The 15,152-nt window shown below is 49.8% G+C and overlaps 2 protein-coding genes across 2 annotated transcripts; both read right to left on the bottom strand.

Moving 5' to 3' along the window:
• Positions 1-259: 259 nt before the first annotated feature.
• Positions 260-2,889, bottom strand: ENDOG (endonuclease G). Its single transcript, XM_082775289.1, has 3 exons — positions 2,261-2,889; positions 1,597-1,706; positions 260-967 (listed from the first exon to the last, which is right to left on the bottom strand). Exons 1-3 carry the CDS (start codon positions 2,774-2,776, stop codon positions 682-684), a joined length of 912 nt encoding a protein of 303 aa, XP_082631415.1. The 5' UTR covers positions 2,777-2,889; the 3' UTR covers positions 260-681.
• An 81-nt stretch (positions 2,890-2,970) lies between these two features.
• Positions 2,971-14,890, bottom strand: TBC1D13 (TBC1 domain family member 13). The gene is made up of 12 exons (XM_082775288.1): positions 14,813-14,890; positions 14,627-14,700; positions 14,468-14,508; positions 13,975-14,036; positions 13,578-13,677; positions 12,140-12,222; positions 11,822-11,981; positions 10,814-11,021; positions 9,905-10,068; positions 8,239-8,399; positions 7,951-8,008; positions 2,971-6,983 (listed from the first exon to the last, which is right to left on the bottom strand). Exons 1-12 carry the CDS (start codon positions 14,833-14,835, stop codon positions 6,918-6,920), a joined length of 1,200 nt encoding a protein of 399 aa, XP_082631414.1. The 5' UTR covers positions 14,836-14,890; the 3' UTR covers positions 2,971-6,917.
• Positions 14,891-15,152: the final 262 nt, after the last annotated feature.

A 15,152-nucleotide genomic window follows, 5' to 3' on the forward strand; every position in this document is an offset into this window, starting at 1 on the left:
CCCAGCCCCCCTTTAACCCAAAGGCTTCCTCCCTTCCCAGTGGCAGGAAGGGCTGGAGCTTCACTTGGCTCTGAGCTAACTGGATGATCTTGAAGGTCCCTTCCACCCCAAGCTGTTCTATGCTGCTAAAGCACGTCACCATACCTCATTACAGTTTGGCTCAAAGAGAAAAGCAGCTGGAAAAGCTGGCTTTGCCCTTTCCCCTTCCTGCCGAGTTATTCAGGGACTTCAATAGGAGCAGATAAGAAACAACCCATACTTTGGATTTTCAAAGCTTTACTGCTAAAACCATCTTCCGAAAGAAAACAATTACACAGTCCTTTAGACGCAGAAAGGCAAGGACCTCTCCACGTACCTGTCTTGCTCCTGTCCTTCCCTGCTTCCCCTGTAATTTCCCTTTGTGCTTTAAGGGCCACAAACAAAAGGAGTTACAAGAGTACCCCCAGCTACTGCAGTGTAGGGGCAAATCCTAGAGAACTACTTGTCAAGTGCCCAGGAACCTTCCATGCAACCTGCCCCTGAGACATGCTTTGCATGTGTTTCAGTTACATGAAATGGGAACGGGCTGAGAGAAGCACTGCTTTGATTCTTAGTCCCTGTGTTTAAAATTGCACAAGGAGATACTGTGAACTACTGCCTTCGGTCCCTCCCAGAGGATACCTGGATTTCCTCAGTCAGGGTTCAACGCTTGTTTCCAGCCGTGATGGCTTTCAAGTTACTTGTTCTCTTCAAGATGTTGGGGACGAAGAGGAGCCCCGAGGCTCGCTCAATGCTCTCGATGGGAACCAGGAACCGTTCAAGGGGGATGTTCTCGTCCACGGGGCTGTTGGGCATCACGTAGGAGCGCAGCTCGATCTCCCCACTCTCCTTTTCCAGGATGAGCACCTTGAAGAAATGGGTGGGGACGGCCACGTTGTTCTTCCCAATCACCTGGTACTTGACGTACATCTTCCCGTCGGCCTCCATCCTGCACCAACAGCGATGTCCCACGTTAGCCCCCTGTCTGGTGCCTCTTCCACCCCTCAGCCCTCCAGCACCACCCTAAGAGAGCCCCCGCTGCATGGTGGTGGTGAGGCTGAGCTTTACACAGGGTCTGCTCCCCCCAGATCCCTTCCCCACTGTCTCTTCTTTAACAGCCTTTCCAAGCTATTTCCTGCTGTGAAAAGATCCCAGCTGGTGAGAACTGCTCTTCCCAGTCCTACACAAATATCCTTGCAGATAATGTCATGCTCTTAGGTGAGCAAATAGTCCATAAAATGAAACCGAGGAGCTTTATTCTGCAGGGAGGGGTTCTGCAGTCTAGTCTCTTAATTTAATGCTGCTGCATTAGGAAGAACTGCAAACAAAAGTCACCAGGTTACCTTGTATCCCACCCTAGGTATTCCCAAAATAACTGTCTGAATGGGAAACTAATCCCAATCCCAAGAAGTCACCGTTCTGCAGAAACTCTGCACGCTGCTGGTCTCACCTACTGAAGGGGCTCTTAGCAGATCACTCCTGTTTCTGAGCAGCTGGGAGGCTGCAAGCCCTCGGCCTGCTTTACCTTCCCAGCACGACATCGCTTGAGTGTGGTCCCAGCCGCATCCTCTTGTTTACCTGGGCAGGTAAAGAGGTCCCGTGCAGACATAGACATTCTTGTTGTTCCTTGCCAAGCTTCTGCTGTACTTCTCAAGGTTATTCCAGGCATTTTGGTTTAAATGAGGAACCTGAAAACACAAGAAGTGGACATAAATGGTAGTTAGTCACCAGGGAACCTCCTCCTTGCTCAGTTTTCCTCATAACAACATCCGCCTTTCTGTAACCCTTCTGGAGTGCTCGGGGCACTGCAAGCCAAGGTCACTACTGCCACCTGCTCTCTGGAAGCTGCGTACAGAGATCCTGCTCTGCACACGTAGCAGCAGAACCCACGAGCTTCAGACTATCACCTCTAAGCAGTTGTCCACCTGTTCAGCTGCCGCACACTGTTCTGACTGGGATCCCTCCTGTGGATAGAGGGAAGCACCCAGGCAGGTCCTTACCGAAAGGTTCCTGTTCGCAGAAGCTCTTGGGGCTAGCGTTATCACCACCCCTTAGAGATATCATTTAACACTTAAATTGTCCTGTGTGGAGTCAGGAGCTGGATTCGATGATCCTTGTGGGTCCCTTTTAACTGAATATATTCAGCAACTCTATGAACCCTGCCACCCCCAGGCGAACACAGCCTCTCTCTGCCAGAGCTACTCCAGGCTTTGAGCAGCAGCACTCCAGGGGTGAGACCTACCTGGGGGGCGACGTTACTGAGGTAGAAAGTGTCCCTCATGGCCTTCTGGCTCCACTTGTGGTTGGCGGCAGCCGCCAGGTGACCACGGTCGAAGCCGCTGCCGCGGTAGTCGGCGTTGGTGGCGCGGTGGTACTCGTGCACCGAGTCGTCCTCCTGGAAGTCGCAGGTGGCGCGGTCGGAGGCTCCGCTGAGCGTCTCGCGGTTGAGCTGCTCGATCACCCAGAGCGCGCTGCGGCTCCGCGGGTCGTAGCACAGCACGTAGGACTCGCGGCTCCGCAGCTGCGCCAGGCCGGGCAGGCCGTACTTGGTCAACTCCACTCTGCCGGACCCGGTGACCGCCGGTGGGCCTGCTGCCGCCGCCGCCTGCACCGCAGGCAGCACGGGCACGCGGCCCAGCAGCCCCGCCGCCTCCTCCGCATCGCCCTCACGGCGCTGCCAGAGGGTGGTGAGCACCGAGCCCAGCCCCGCACCCAGAGCCAGGGAGGCCCCGGGCAGCAGCCAGCGGCCCCGCAGCATGGCCCCGCAGCGACTCCCGCTCCCAGCGGTTCCTTCTCAAGGGTTTTTTTTCTCTTCCGGTGCCCGCCCCGCCGCCACCGCCACACGCCCGTGAGGGAATTGGCCCTTCAAGGCCTCCACGCTCCTCCCGCGGTGCCCACAGAAGCGCAGCCGGCAGCGGTGTGCAAAGAAAACACTTTATTGGGGCGCAGCGCGGCGCTGGGCCTGGCTGCGGGCGCTACGAGGCCGAGGAGCAGCAGCGGCCCCGCTGCCGCCCCACACGGCCTCGCTCAGTGGGGTGGCGGCACAAAGCCTCCTCCTCCCTCCCCCCCGGTCTCACTAAAGGAAGCGTTATAAAAATAGTGTTTAAAAAGAAGCATAAAAGAAGTAGTTTTAGAGTGAGGAAGTGTTCTCTGCACCCTGTTCTGGCAATTCTTTCCAGACAAGGTAAAGGGAAATAAATTTAAAAAAAAAAGTGTTACTTGACAAACCGCCAGGTGCGTTCCTCTCTTCCTGAGGAAGGGCAGTGTAGGAGAGAGCCCCGAGAACAGTCACTGACCCTCACTCAGGGAGACGGCTCCTGCTTCCCCAAACACCCCGGAGTGCCCCCAGTCAGCTCCTGGCCCTTATTTCACTCACTGCCAAAGCGTGAATAATTCCCCATGAGGTCCCAGAATTCAAACTCTGTCGTTCTGCATGACCATCATCAACTTCATCTCTGCTATCCCGGTCCTTCTACCTCACTGGCAGAGCCACAAGTTCCCAGGAGCCTGAACTGCACACGGTGAAAGTCCTGGACCTCCTCCTCCTCCCAGGGAAGGCTCGGGTCCCCACATCCACCGTAGCACCCTGATTTTCTTCCTAGTTGAAGATGGGTCCTCTCATCCCACCCAGCAGCAGTGCCACCTGTGAGGAACGCTTCCTAAGAGCTATTTAAACATCCCCTGTTCAGGACCCTATGAAAGAAGGCACCCTCAAGGCACCCCAGGCTCCCACCTTCTGACCCCAAGAACTGCTGCTGCAGCCAAACTCACTGCTGCTGCAGCACCTTCGGTCTGAAAGAAGTCAGAGGAGGAAATATCCCCAGGATGGCACCGGTGCTACTTGGCCACACAAGCCAGGAACAACCATAACCTAGTTAATGCTATCTGACCTCAAAAAAAAAAAAAATTAAAATCATCACAAACAGCCTTTGAGGAATGAATGCACGGAAACTAATGAGGTGATTCAAAAGCTGGGAACAAGACTTTTTCTCCCCTCAGAAGATCCATTTTTGCTCTTAAAGAAAGGGGTAAGTCTTGGAATAAAGAAATGGGTGGCCCAAGTCATTGAAAAGTAGAACAACTCCCTTCAAAGCCCTTTCCAGCAGCAGAACAAAGTCCTGCCACACAGCAGAGGGAGAAGGAGGGACATAAAACAGCTTTTCATGTAGGAACCAGCCTGCCTGGGTGTATCAAAGTTGTTAAAAGTTTTCCCCCAAAAAGAACTCAAATTAACCAGTTTGGCAGCCATAGGCTTGTCTGGATAAAGCTATTGATTGAATTTATCCCAGAGAACCTTTCCAGCAGCCAAAGCTCTCATCTCATCCTGTTAAACCACTGCAAATTCCTTTTAAAAGTGTTCACCATCACCCACCCTGAAGAGAAATAAAACAGCGTAATAAGCCCTTGGACACCTAGGAAGGGAAGAGACAGCACGACACCTGTACCAGCCAGCAGCAGACCCTGGTGCTCCATTACCCACCTCCACGGTGTCTTCCTCAAGCGTTTGTGATGCTCCAGCCCCACACGTGACTCTGAAAACAAGCAGGAGTTCATCCACAAGGAATGTTTTGATCCTCATTTGCCTGCTGCCTTCTGAGATTTTTAAGGAGACTCACAGAGTGAGTCTTTCAGAGAGACTTTCAGAGCAGGAACCCTCACGGAAGCTGCTGTTACCAGTGAGAAACCACACAGTAAGCACTTGCAAGGGGGACCCAAAATAGCCAGCACGGGCATACAGGGAGATTGTGCATGGAAGGTATGAGAGCTACAGCAATATTCAGAAGAGTGTTTTGGAGGAGGTCCAACTCTGCTACGAGTCTGACCCTCCAGTCCCACATCTGTGGCTACCATCTAGCAGTTTGGCCACGTGAGGTCTGATAACTGGCCTCTGTAGTGCAGGTTCCCAGCAGCTGAGACCACCTAGAAGAGCGCAGTGATCAAGGCAGGAAGAACACTCATCCTGTGGCTAGAGCTGACAAGATGCTCCATCACGCAGCCGTCCTGGTCCTTCAGTTCCACTTTTCTTGGAGGAAAACTCTACCCTCTAAAAGGATTGCAGCAAAGAGGGATGCTGTCAGCCACAGGTATTAATTACATTGTTTTAAGCCTTCAGTTGCTCAGGATCCACCACAGCAGCAACATCTGGCTGCATCAGTGTCACTTGAGCATCTTCTAAAGAGGCAGACAGATTGCTTGGGGTTGCTAAGAACATAGGTGCGTGCATCAACCTGTCTGCCAGTCTCCCCACACAGCCTCAAATGAATTACAGTCACCTGCAAAGAACTGGCCTTCAGTGAAGGAAGTAACACTTAGTAAAACAGCAAAAGGCTGACAACATCCCTCTTGGTAGGGCCGTTCTAGGCCATCAGCAGCGTAAGCAGATCTTCAAAAGATGACTGACCTTTAACAAATCAATACCCATAATACCGAAAATCGCAGTGTCAAACAGCTACGCAGAGGTGAGCCAGCACAGCACAGAAAGAGGGTAAAGCAAGCCGGATTAGTGTTCACTCAAGAGCTTCTGCACAACCCAAGCACCTGGGTGCTGGCAGTTTCTCCCGTTGAGGATTATGGTTTCTGATCAGCAGGTTAGCAGTTCTTTCCATAGCTTGTCTTCGTCGCTGTTCACCTAAGCCTGCTCTACAGTATTCGAAATGCAGCAGCTTCCCTCTGAGGAGGGACAAGTGTCCAACTCACGCCTGTCACACCAGCAGGACTGGTACAGAGGATGTGGATCAGCCCCAGGAGTCAACTAATGACTGAAATGCTTGTATGCCCACTGGATTGCACTGGATTAGGACTCTTACTTGTAGCTCAGACCTGTAACGTGTCCCTTCCTTGTGAGAAGTGCTATTAGACAATACCAGGGTTACCATGACCAGAGCTTACGTGGAGTAATACTTTGCAAGCCACTGAGGCAGGAAACCTCAATGCCGTGCCTGTATAAGTCCCTAAATATAGCTGTCTTCATGCAACTAGATGCTTGTTTCTTGTGTTTCGGAATCCTGATTGTAGCTGGATATCATAGAATCATGTGGATATGCCCCAGTTCAGAGACAGAAAAGCAGCTTGAGGCCTCAGCCTCCCTGCAGCAACAAGCTCCTGCTCTAAGGCTGTGCGTAGTAAGGCTTGACTTCAAGCTACACTTCACTCATCGATTAAAACCACTGCAGCCTTGCTTTCAAGGAGACCTTCTTGGTAAGGCCATTCTGGGTTCAGGCAGTTTCGGTGCACAAAGCTGGCAGCTGTAATGATGTCTTCCCCTCCGAGCTTCTCAAGATCTCTTTCCCATGTGAAGAGGTCCAAACTGTTGGATGCCAGATGACACCAGAAGCTGATGCAATCTTCTTTTTTCTTTTTTTTTTTTGCACACCCCAGGGATGGCTAAGTGCAGCCACGAGGGAGAAGAATCCAGAAGCTACTTGAACAGCAGGGTGTGTGACTTCGTTGGGATACATTCTATTCACAGGAGAAAGATTCTTCTACACTCACCCACTGAAATCCACTGGATCCAGCCTGTCCCTTCCCCATCCGAAGTTACTCCATGTGAGCTACCTTCGTGATGCAGAAGGAGTCCACCCCTTGAGGGATATGCTGACAGATGGTTTCTTTCTCCACTTAAAGTCATTAAAAAAGATACAAAGAACTGCTTTTGGCAGCACAGAGGCATTTGAAGTTTGAGAAATCTGGAGTGCAGGACCCAAGCAGATGGGGAAGTAATCAGTCCTTGACCTAATAAATAGAGTAGAAGGAAGTCTTCAAGGTGGCCAGTAGCCCAAATGCAAAACCTGAAGTCCTGCAGAGACCGCTAGGAGTTTTAACGCGCCACACTTCACAGGGGAATCTCCTAGGATCCACTGCCATACAGTTTCTCCAACACCTTTTGTGAGGCTCGTGGACTATTTGGAATCCTGAAGTTCCTTTGCCTTCTTCAAAATCAGGTGAACATCAGAGATAGGATAATCCTACGGTAAAGAAAAACAATTTAAGTGACAACTTCACATTTCCTGCACACATCATTCCACCGAAGCAGAGCAAACCTTGGCAGTACAATTCTTCACCTATTATAACACATTGTCATGTTCAGTTACCCCCCTGACAGTTAACAGCTTCCTGTTTTGTTTCTGATCAAACCCCGATACCCTTCAAGAAGTTTTTGTAGCTTGTCCTGCACGGGTACAGTCAGCTGGCCTGCTACAAGGGCTATCTTCATGCCAAAACACCTTATCAAAGCCAGTACCTTGCACAGCCCCAAGCAGGAACTGGCAGAATCAGAGATACCCTGCTGTTCTGTGAAGGTGTTCTCAACCTTGGGCTCTCACAGATCTCAGAGCTAAACAAAAGTCTCTGGCCAGCAAATTTGACATTGTTACACAGGGCATAAAAACTACGCTAGAAAACATTTATTTTTTTTTTAATGCAAAAAGCCTCTAGTCTATGAGGATTTCTCTGTAGACTAGGAAGGGAGCACGTGCAAAAGAAGGCTACTGTGCCACTGTGCCCCACCAACAGCAGACCAGAGAAGGAATTTTGGTCTCTGAAACAGAGCTCGTTGCTTTTCTAGCACTAGGGAGGGGGAGGAAGGAGAAGACATCCATACAGAGCTGAGAAGACAACACAGGTAGCATACAGCCACATTCTGTACGTGGAAGTGAAAGCCCAGGTAACAGCACAGGGAGCAGAGACCACCACCAAGGAGGTGAAGGCAGTCATTCCTCCCAAGTGAGTCTGGTTTCCCTGTGGGTGGTGGGGACCACAGCATGCAAAGATTCGTACTTCCAGTAAGGAGCGTGCTATGAGAACAACCTGAAGATTTTTCTGCAAGCAGCCATCAGAAATGCGGTACTTCTCCTCAGCCAGGCCTACCACCACCCTCTCTATTTAAAGATTCCCCAAATTGCCCCCTATGCCCACTCTATTTATAATCCTTACCTGTAGCAGCCTCATATTCAGAGTGAAGTCTCCTTCCAGCAATTGATCCCGGATTAGTCTGAAAGATGGAAATTAGTCCAGCTACTTCTGGTTCTTTTCAGAGGGTCTCTAAAAATGGACTACACTGTGCCTTCGTAGAGGCTTTTGAGAACACTTTCACTACCATCGTGACAGATGTCTGTAACCTATGCACTAGATGCATTAACATATGTCTGTGGAACTCCTGGATCCATGGATTTCATTAAATGAGAGGAAAAAAAAGAGCAGGAAGGCTACCTCTGTACTTACGTCAACATGGCACAACAGACGAGGAGAAGAAAATCGAAGCGTTTTTCATCAGCAAAGAGGGAGTCCCAGATCCGGATGACATCTGGCAGCAGAAACTCTTGGGACAAGAGCAGCGTCAGCCAGCGGAAGGCAAAGAACTGGGGTTTGATGTTCTGTTCTTGCTGTCAGACATGCACCAAGCAAAGAATGAATACATGCTCTTGGCCCATTCCCTCCAAGAGGTGCACCCCTTGTTTCTATCCCAATCTCCACCCTCATACAGCTCTAGGCTGCCAACTCCTATCAGCACGGCAGTAAAACCACTGCCTCCTTTGAAGGCCCTCACGTTCAAGCTATATTGAAACAAAGATTTTCAATGCAACTAACTTCCAAGTCTACAAAGCAAGAAAATGCTCCTCTAAGACACAAGTAAAGGAAGCTTTTCTTCCTGAAGGCACTGTTTGTGTTAGTTCAGCTAAACTTGCCAAGTAATTTTAATTTCCCATTTGAATAACATTTTATCTGCAAAGCCGCAGCCCTCCCCCTCTAGCAAAGGCACTGTTTTGTCAGGATTTCCTTTCCTTTCCAGAAGCCCTGTATTTATCAAAGGTTTACTGCTCACAAAAAGAAACAAAACATGGAAAAGAGTTCACACTGATGGTCACTAAAACATACTGTAAGCACTCCTAGCCCACAGCTTTCTTGTTTTTTTGCTATCAAATCCCAAGAACCATAAGTTTAAGTAAGGTCAAACAAGCTCAGGATCCTGATGACATTCTTAAGCTGCTGCATGGCCAAGACCATTTCCTGGCAGCCAAACAGTAAGCAGTTTATTCTCTCCCCACTGAATGAGTCTTCAGGCAACATTGTGAGAGTTGTGTCACTGTCCTTACAGATCATCTTTTGGGTTACAGAAGAAACATCTTGCCTTCTCTAAATATATAAACAGCAAATCAGAGTGATTTGGTGAAGGTTGGAATAATGAAACCAGCTTTCCTTTCCAAATTCTTGTTGGATTTTGGCACCAAATGGACTGCAGGACCTAAGGAGGTCTGCAACACGAGCTGCCTTTTGATGTTCTACAAAACCCACACCAAACCATGGCACTCTGAGATCCCTGAATGAAGGAGAGCTATAGAATTAGTCAAGTAGGATGCTGCAGGACTTCAGTTTACTTCTGGAATGATCTCCACAAAGTTTGTGTTGTTACAGCATCCAGTGACAACAGAAGAGGGCAGGCAGTGGGGGAGTGGGAAGGTTTTTTGTTCTGTTTTTGAAGACTGAGGCAACCTTAACCTTCCTTTAACCTCAAATCCCAGGGGACGCCAGAGCAAAACTCATGTTTACAGCTCCAAGTAAACTTCAAGCCAGGTGACGAGGGAGGGTGGCCAAGGCACTTTGGTTGTTGCAGAGCTGCCGACTGTGACTCCATTGTTTGCTTTCAGCCAAGCAGGGGAGGAAAGCCTTGCTGTGTCAGCTCACTCTAGGCTTACTCCACGGAGAGCTTGTTTCAAGCTTCTAGATAAGACAGCCTCTATGTCCTATTGGCAAAGGCCTTCACGGAGCCTCTTAACCTTTCCATTCAAGCCCAGTAACAGTTTAACAGAATTGGCTGACATTTAAATGCACTAATAAGCTGCTTTCCCCACATTCCAACCAGGATTCAGAGAAACACCTAGCTCCTCACCAGTTTCAAGTACAGCTCCACGTCTTTTTCCTTCAGGGTGGAGTAGACCTTCTCCATTTTGTAGGTTATACCACACTGAGAATCATCCAAGCTCTTAATGAAGTTGTCCCGAATTTCAGCCATGAGGTTGGTAAAGCAGAAAAATGTGTCAGCTTCAGCATGTTCTGGGGAAGGAAAAAAAAAGTTAATGGGGGCATAGAGAAAGCATCACTGTCAGAGGTACGCAGAACTGCTTTTGTTCAATAACCTGGTTCCTGTACTTAAGTAATCTATCTCAAGACCTTGGCTTGCTTGGTCTAGGATGAGACCAGACAAAAATTTTTTTTTGGAGTAGAAATATCTACAGAGCCACTGCAAATACAGACCCTGCGTGCAACACAAGGTCTTCATGACACAGGGTCAAGAAGCAGTTATCTATGCCTGAGAACACCATCTGCTCTCCCTGCCATCACGGCACACCCTCAGAGCTCTGTGAAATAAAAGCAACAGGCAAAGTACTCCCACTCCATTCTTCTTCTTCTTTCCCAGTCTTTTTTTTTTTTTTTTAATTAAAAAAAAAGACAAAAACAGAACAAGAAAAAGCACCTCTCTCTCCCAAGGTATTTATAGTACAAGCAAACAAGAGCTTCTAAAGGGATTTTAGGTTTCAGTCAGGAAGTACAACTTGGATCCATGCAAAACAAAAAACCCAAATCCTCACTTCTCACACCCTCACCACCCACAGCCCATTCGGTTTCTGTCAGTTTGCTGTGGTTTCAGAGTCCTCATCTCTTACTGCATTTGCCTTTTTTTTTTTTTTGCCTGATCAGTCAAAACTGAGTTGTTTAGAGTCTCTTTCCCAAGACATTTCTTTACACAGAGAGCATGCAGTACACCAGCCATTACTGAGCATTCAAAAGAGTCTCTCACCTTTCCACTCACTGTTAGGATCTGTAGCAAAGGTATAGTAAAGAGGCCCCACTATTTCATTCATCCCCTGAACATACGCTATCCCGGGGTTCAGCTTGGCATAGATGAAAAGGATTCGCTCCACCACTTCCCAGTGAGCTTCGCAGCCGTTGGGCAGAACTTCGTACTCACTCAGAGAGTTAGGAGATGTTTTAAGAGGGGAGCTCACCTGAAGAGCAAGGCAAGAGTAGGACTGATTCAGGGTAACCAAGTGGCACAGAGTTTTACACGTGACGAGCTTGGCTTTGAAGGCACGTGGCCCCCCCCAAGATTTGGGCAGCGTGCACCAAGCAGGCAGGCATTCACATAAACCAAGTACCTCAACGAAGCACAAAGGCACCAAGTCCTCTGTGCTGCTTATCCCTGACAAACAAAGCAGTCTGTGCTGCAGCAGTTCCCCTGAATCATTGCATCACCTGATCCCATACAGGAAGAAAACACAGCAGTTCCACCTCTTTGTTAGTAACGTAGGAAAAAGCACAGTTCTGCTGCAGCAGCTAGCCGCCTTCCCCAACACCAAGGGTGTAGCACTTAATATTGTAATGCTCTGGAAAGAGGAAAAAGACAACGCAAACTTCAGCAGATAGACTCCTTTCCTAAGTGCAATTTTAGGAGATCCAGCTCTGGATGGCTATATAAATTCAGCTTTGGTAAATTGACCCTTCACTGCTTTGTTCTCACGCAGGAAGGCACACATCAGGCACAAAATATTCACATCTTCCTGCAACTCAGGCTTCTACCAGAAGTTGGGAAAAAATAATCCTTAAAATTAAATGTACCTATAATCCCCTACCAACTGTCAGATCCATCAACTGGCTCTTTAGAGCTGTCCAGCCACAAAAATACACAGTTATCTGCTGGGGTATTCCCACAATTCCTCCACGCAGCACAGACAAACGGCCAGGAACCACCCTTCGCCTTATCAGCGAAGATGCCTCGCCCCACGGGCAGCCCACACCTAGATCTCACATTTGTAACCCCACTGCGGTTCCGTGCCACCGTCTGCGACTTGAGCGTGGTCTGCTCCACCCGCTTGCGCAGCGTCTCAAACTCGTTTTGGGGGTCCAGGATCAACAGGCAGGGGTAATCTGTTGGGCGCTGGAAGAACGCCATGTCAGGGTACAGCCTCCTACAATGGACACAGGAGGACATGAGGCACAAGAAGAAGGAAGCACAGGTCCCGTGCCGAACAGAAAGTTCAGTTTAATATTAAACTCGATTTTCAAAGTACAAAGTATTAACCAAACCACTCTGGTTCAGAAACCCGAGTCGTTATGCCTCGCATACCTGACATCTTTGTCTATCTGGAGAAGCACTTCATTATCCTTGAAGTAAGTATTCCATCGGCTGTCTGGGTTTGGATTGAGAGGCTAAAGAAATAAACAACAGAAACAGAACCAAGCATGTTTCGCAGATACCAAAACCCTCAGTAAACACACACTGATTTAACATTTCTGCCGTCCCTTTGTCAGCTGGTACCAGCACGCTCCTAGCACATCAGGATTAAACTTTCTCTTGTTTAGTGCTGCTTCTTCAGACAGTACACACAGCGCAGGACGCAGGTCAGAGCTTGAAAAACAAGTGAGCATGCATGTTCACTCAGGCAGAAGCCAACATTTCCAATCCTTTTTCACCTGCCTCTTAGTGACTTTGCTCCCAAACCAAGTATCCTGTTCTCTGTCAACAAGATTCTTGATTGCAACTCCAACCTGTCTAACATAGGCGGTCTTTGTACTTAGCACAAGAGTTAACCACAAGTGTTGTGTGGGTGGGTAGGAGTTACAAGCTTACCCCGCTATCTCAGCTCTGGAGAAGGCTGATTAAACATCACCGTTGTGCCCAGGATAAAGGAAATACATTATTAACACAAACAACCTGTCCCCTGTGCCATCCGTTTTCCAGTATGACAAACTCAGCTCCCCCTCCCCTATGTGCACTTGCTTCTCTCCAGATCAAGGCTCAGGCAAACCTAACAGTCAGCTGAGAGAGAGGAAGAAAAAAAAAGCTCCAAGAGATCCAAAGATCACTGTAACCTGCCAGTGCATGGAGTGTTACAACAGTGATGGTTTTATAGCACCAAGGCTTCCAGAGATCACAGCAGCACAGCTGACTGTACACTAGCAGAGAAGTTTACGTTCAGGATAAGCCATAGAAGCAGTTGTATTATTTTACAGCCTCCTCTGATCAGTTACTTCATCCCCTGCCTGGACACAAACTTAATGGCACTTCCAGAGAAGTAAAAAAGGATGCAGGAAACAGTCAACACATAAAAAAAGAAGTCAGTCATCAGCAGAATTGGAAATAAATTCAATCTCCTGCCTCCTGTGCTATAGTCCAGCTCAACTCTGCTGCCTCTTCTACAACCTCAGCCTGTTCTGAGCCCACCCATGGACAGAGCTTCCCAGGAAGGCATGTCTTTGGTAGAGGAACCTCTCTGAGCCTCTCTTCTTCCCTAGGAGACCCACAGGCTGGACAGTTAGCCCCAAAGGAGAAAAGAAGATACATCCATAGCTGAAAACAGCTTCATAACTATTGGTGTTCTGCCAGTAATTCACACTGAAGGCTACTAAGACATAGATGCAGGGCTGGTACCTAGGAACCATCCCTCCTGCTAACAGGGCAAAATACTCTGAGAACAGAAACAATAACAGCATCAGAGTCCAGACTCCAGAACAATGTATAGCTCTGGGGAATTTCCTTCAACACGAAGGTTAACCGCACTTACGTGATCTTCTAAGGTCACATCTTCCCTTGAAACACCCAGGTTGGCTTTGGCGATCCCAGGCTGGATGATCATTTCTTTTAGGAACTGGGAATACAGATCCCTTAAGGGGGGAGAAGAGGAATTTGTTTTGAAGCAGAGGATTACATCAATGTAAGCACCTGGACTGAGCTCAAATAGACATCCCTGCACCACTCTGCTCAGCCAGAAAGCATTTGATCTTCTCTTCAGTTGAGTTCAACTGAAGAGTTCAGTCCACTGACCCCAAGAGACAGACTTCAGAACAGCGCATTCCACACGAGAACAATTCAATTTATGAAGGTACTCAATTATTTAAGGAACCATTCCCCTTCTCCATAGATACCGTCAGAACTAAAGGAGCAAGCACAGACGTCCTCACCTCTGCTTCTTCAGCAAAGAGCTCCATAAGGCTTTCTCTAAAGGGAGGTAGTTCAGGAGTATCTGTACAGAAAACAGATGCAGACGTTAGCGTTTGGAGCGTGAGCTATCAGACCTGTAAGACGAGCAAACCAAAATACGGGGAGTTATCTCCATGAGGTTTATATCTTTGCCAAATAGCAGCCAGGAATGTTTCAGGGACTGGTTTTTGACACAGGCCTACTCAGAGCGTTGATCAACAGCAAGCGGGAGTGAGGCGCGCTCCCAGGCTGTCCTGCGGGCTGTGCTCACAGGGAGCAGCCAGCCAACGGCCATCACCCGAAGCGATGGCCATAACCCTACCGTCACCATGCCAGTGCTGACCCCACTGATTTAGAGCGCCTTTTAAGATCCCCATCGCTATTTTCTGTTGGCTCCGAGAGCTCCAGAGCCCCGTGTGCACACTTAAGGAACCCAAAGCTGGAGAGAAACGAAGCGCCCCAAGCAGCACCCACCTTCCAGCAGAGGCAGCGCAGCCCCCCATCGAAGGGAATCCCTGTGGAGGGGCAGGCAGAGAGACAACCGTTAGCTCAACCGTTAGCTCAACCGTTAGCTCAACCCACACCCTGCGCGCCGCCACCGCCCCGAGCCCCCCTCAGGGTTTGGGCACTCACCGCTGAAGCAGAGCTCGCGGAGCTTGCCCAGGGCCACCGTGGGCTCGCCGAGCACCTCCTGGAAGTCGGCGATGCTGAGGGGAGGCGGGGGGGGAGCCGTTAGCAACGGGCGGGGACCGCAAACCCCCCCCCAGTCCCCAAAATCCCCCCCTCATAACCCGCCCCCCCCCCCCCCCGGTCCCTCACCGGCTCTGGTGCAGCCGCGACATGGCGGCAACGCTCCGGCTGGAAACACGGCCCGAGGGGGCGGGGCTACGCAACGCCCCGCCCACCACCCCGCCTACAACCCCGCCCATTCGCGTCTCACCACGCCCATCATGGATTAGGCCACGCCCGTTGTGTGCTAAGCCACGCCCACCCACCCGCTAAGCCCCTCCCCGCAGGGAGAACGGAGCGGGGGGGGGGGGGGGGGGGGAGTGGGGGCGGAACGGGACCGAGGGGGCGAACCCGGAACGTTCCGGGCCCGGCCGCTGTTTCCCGGGGGGAAGCGGTGGCGGAGGCTCCTCCTCCGGTGCGGCGGCCCCCG

The sequence above is a fragment of the Aythya marila genome (assembly GCF_965140915.1).
Source record: "Aythya marila genome assembly, chromosome: 19".
NCBI lineage: Eukaryota > Metazoa > Chordata > Aves > Anseriformes > Anatidae > Aythya > Aythya marila.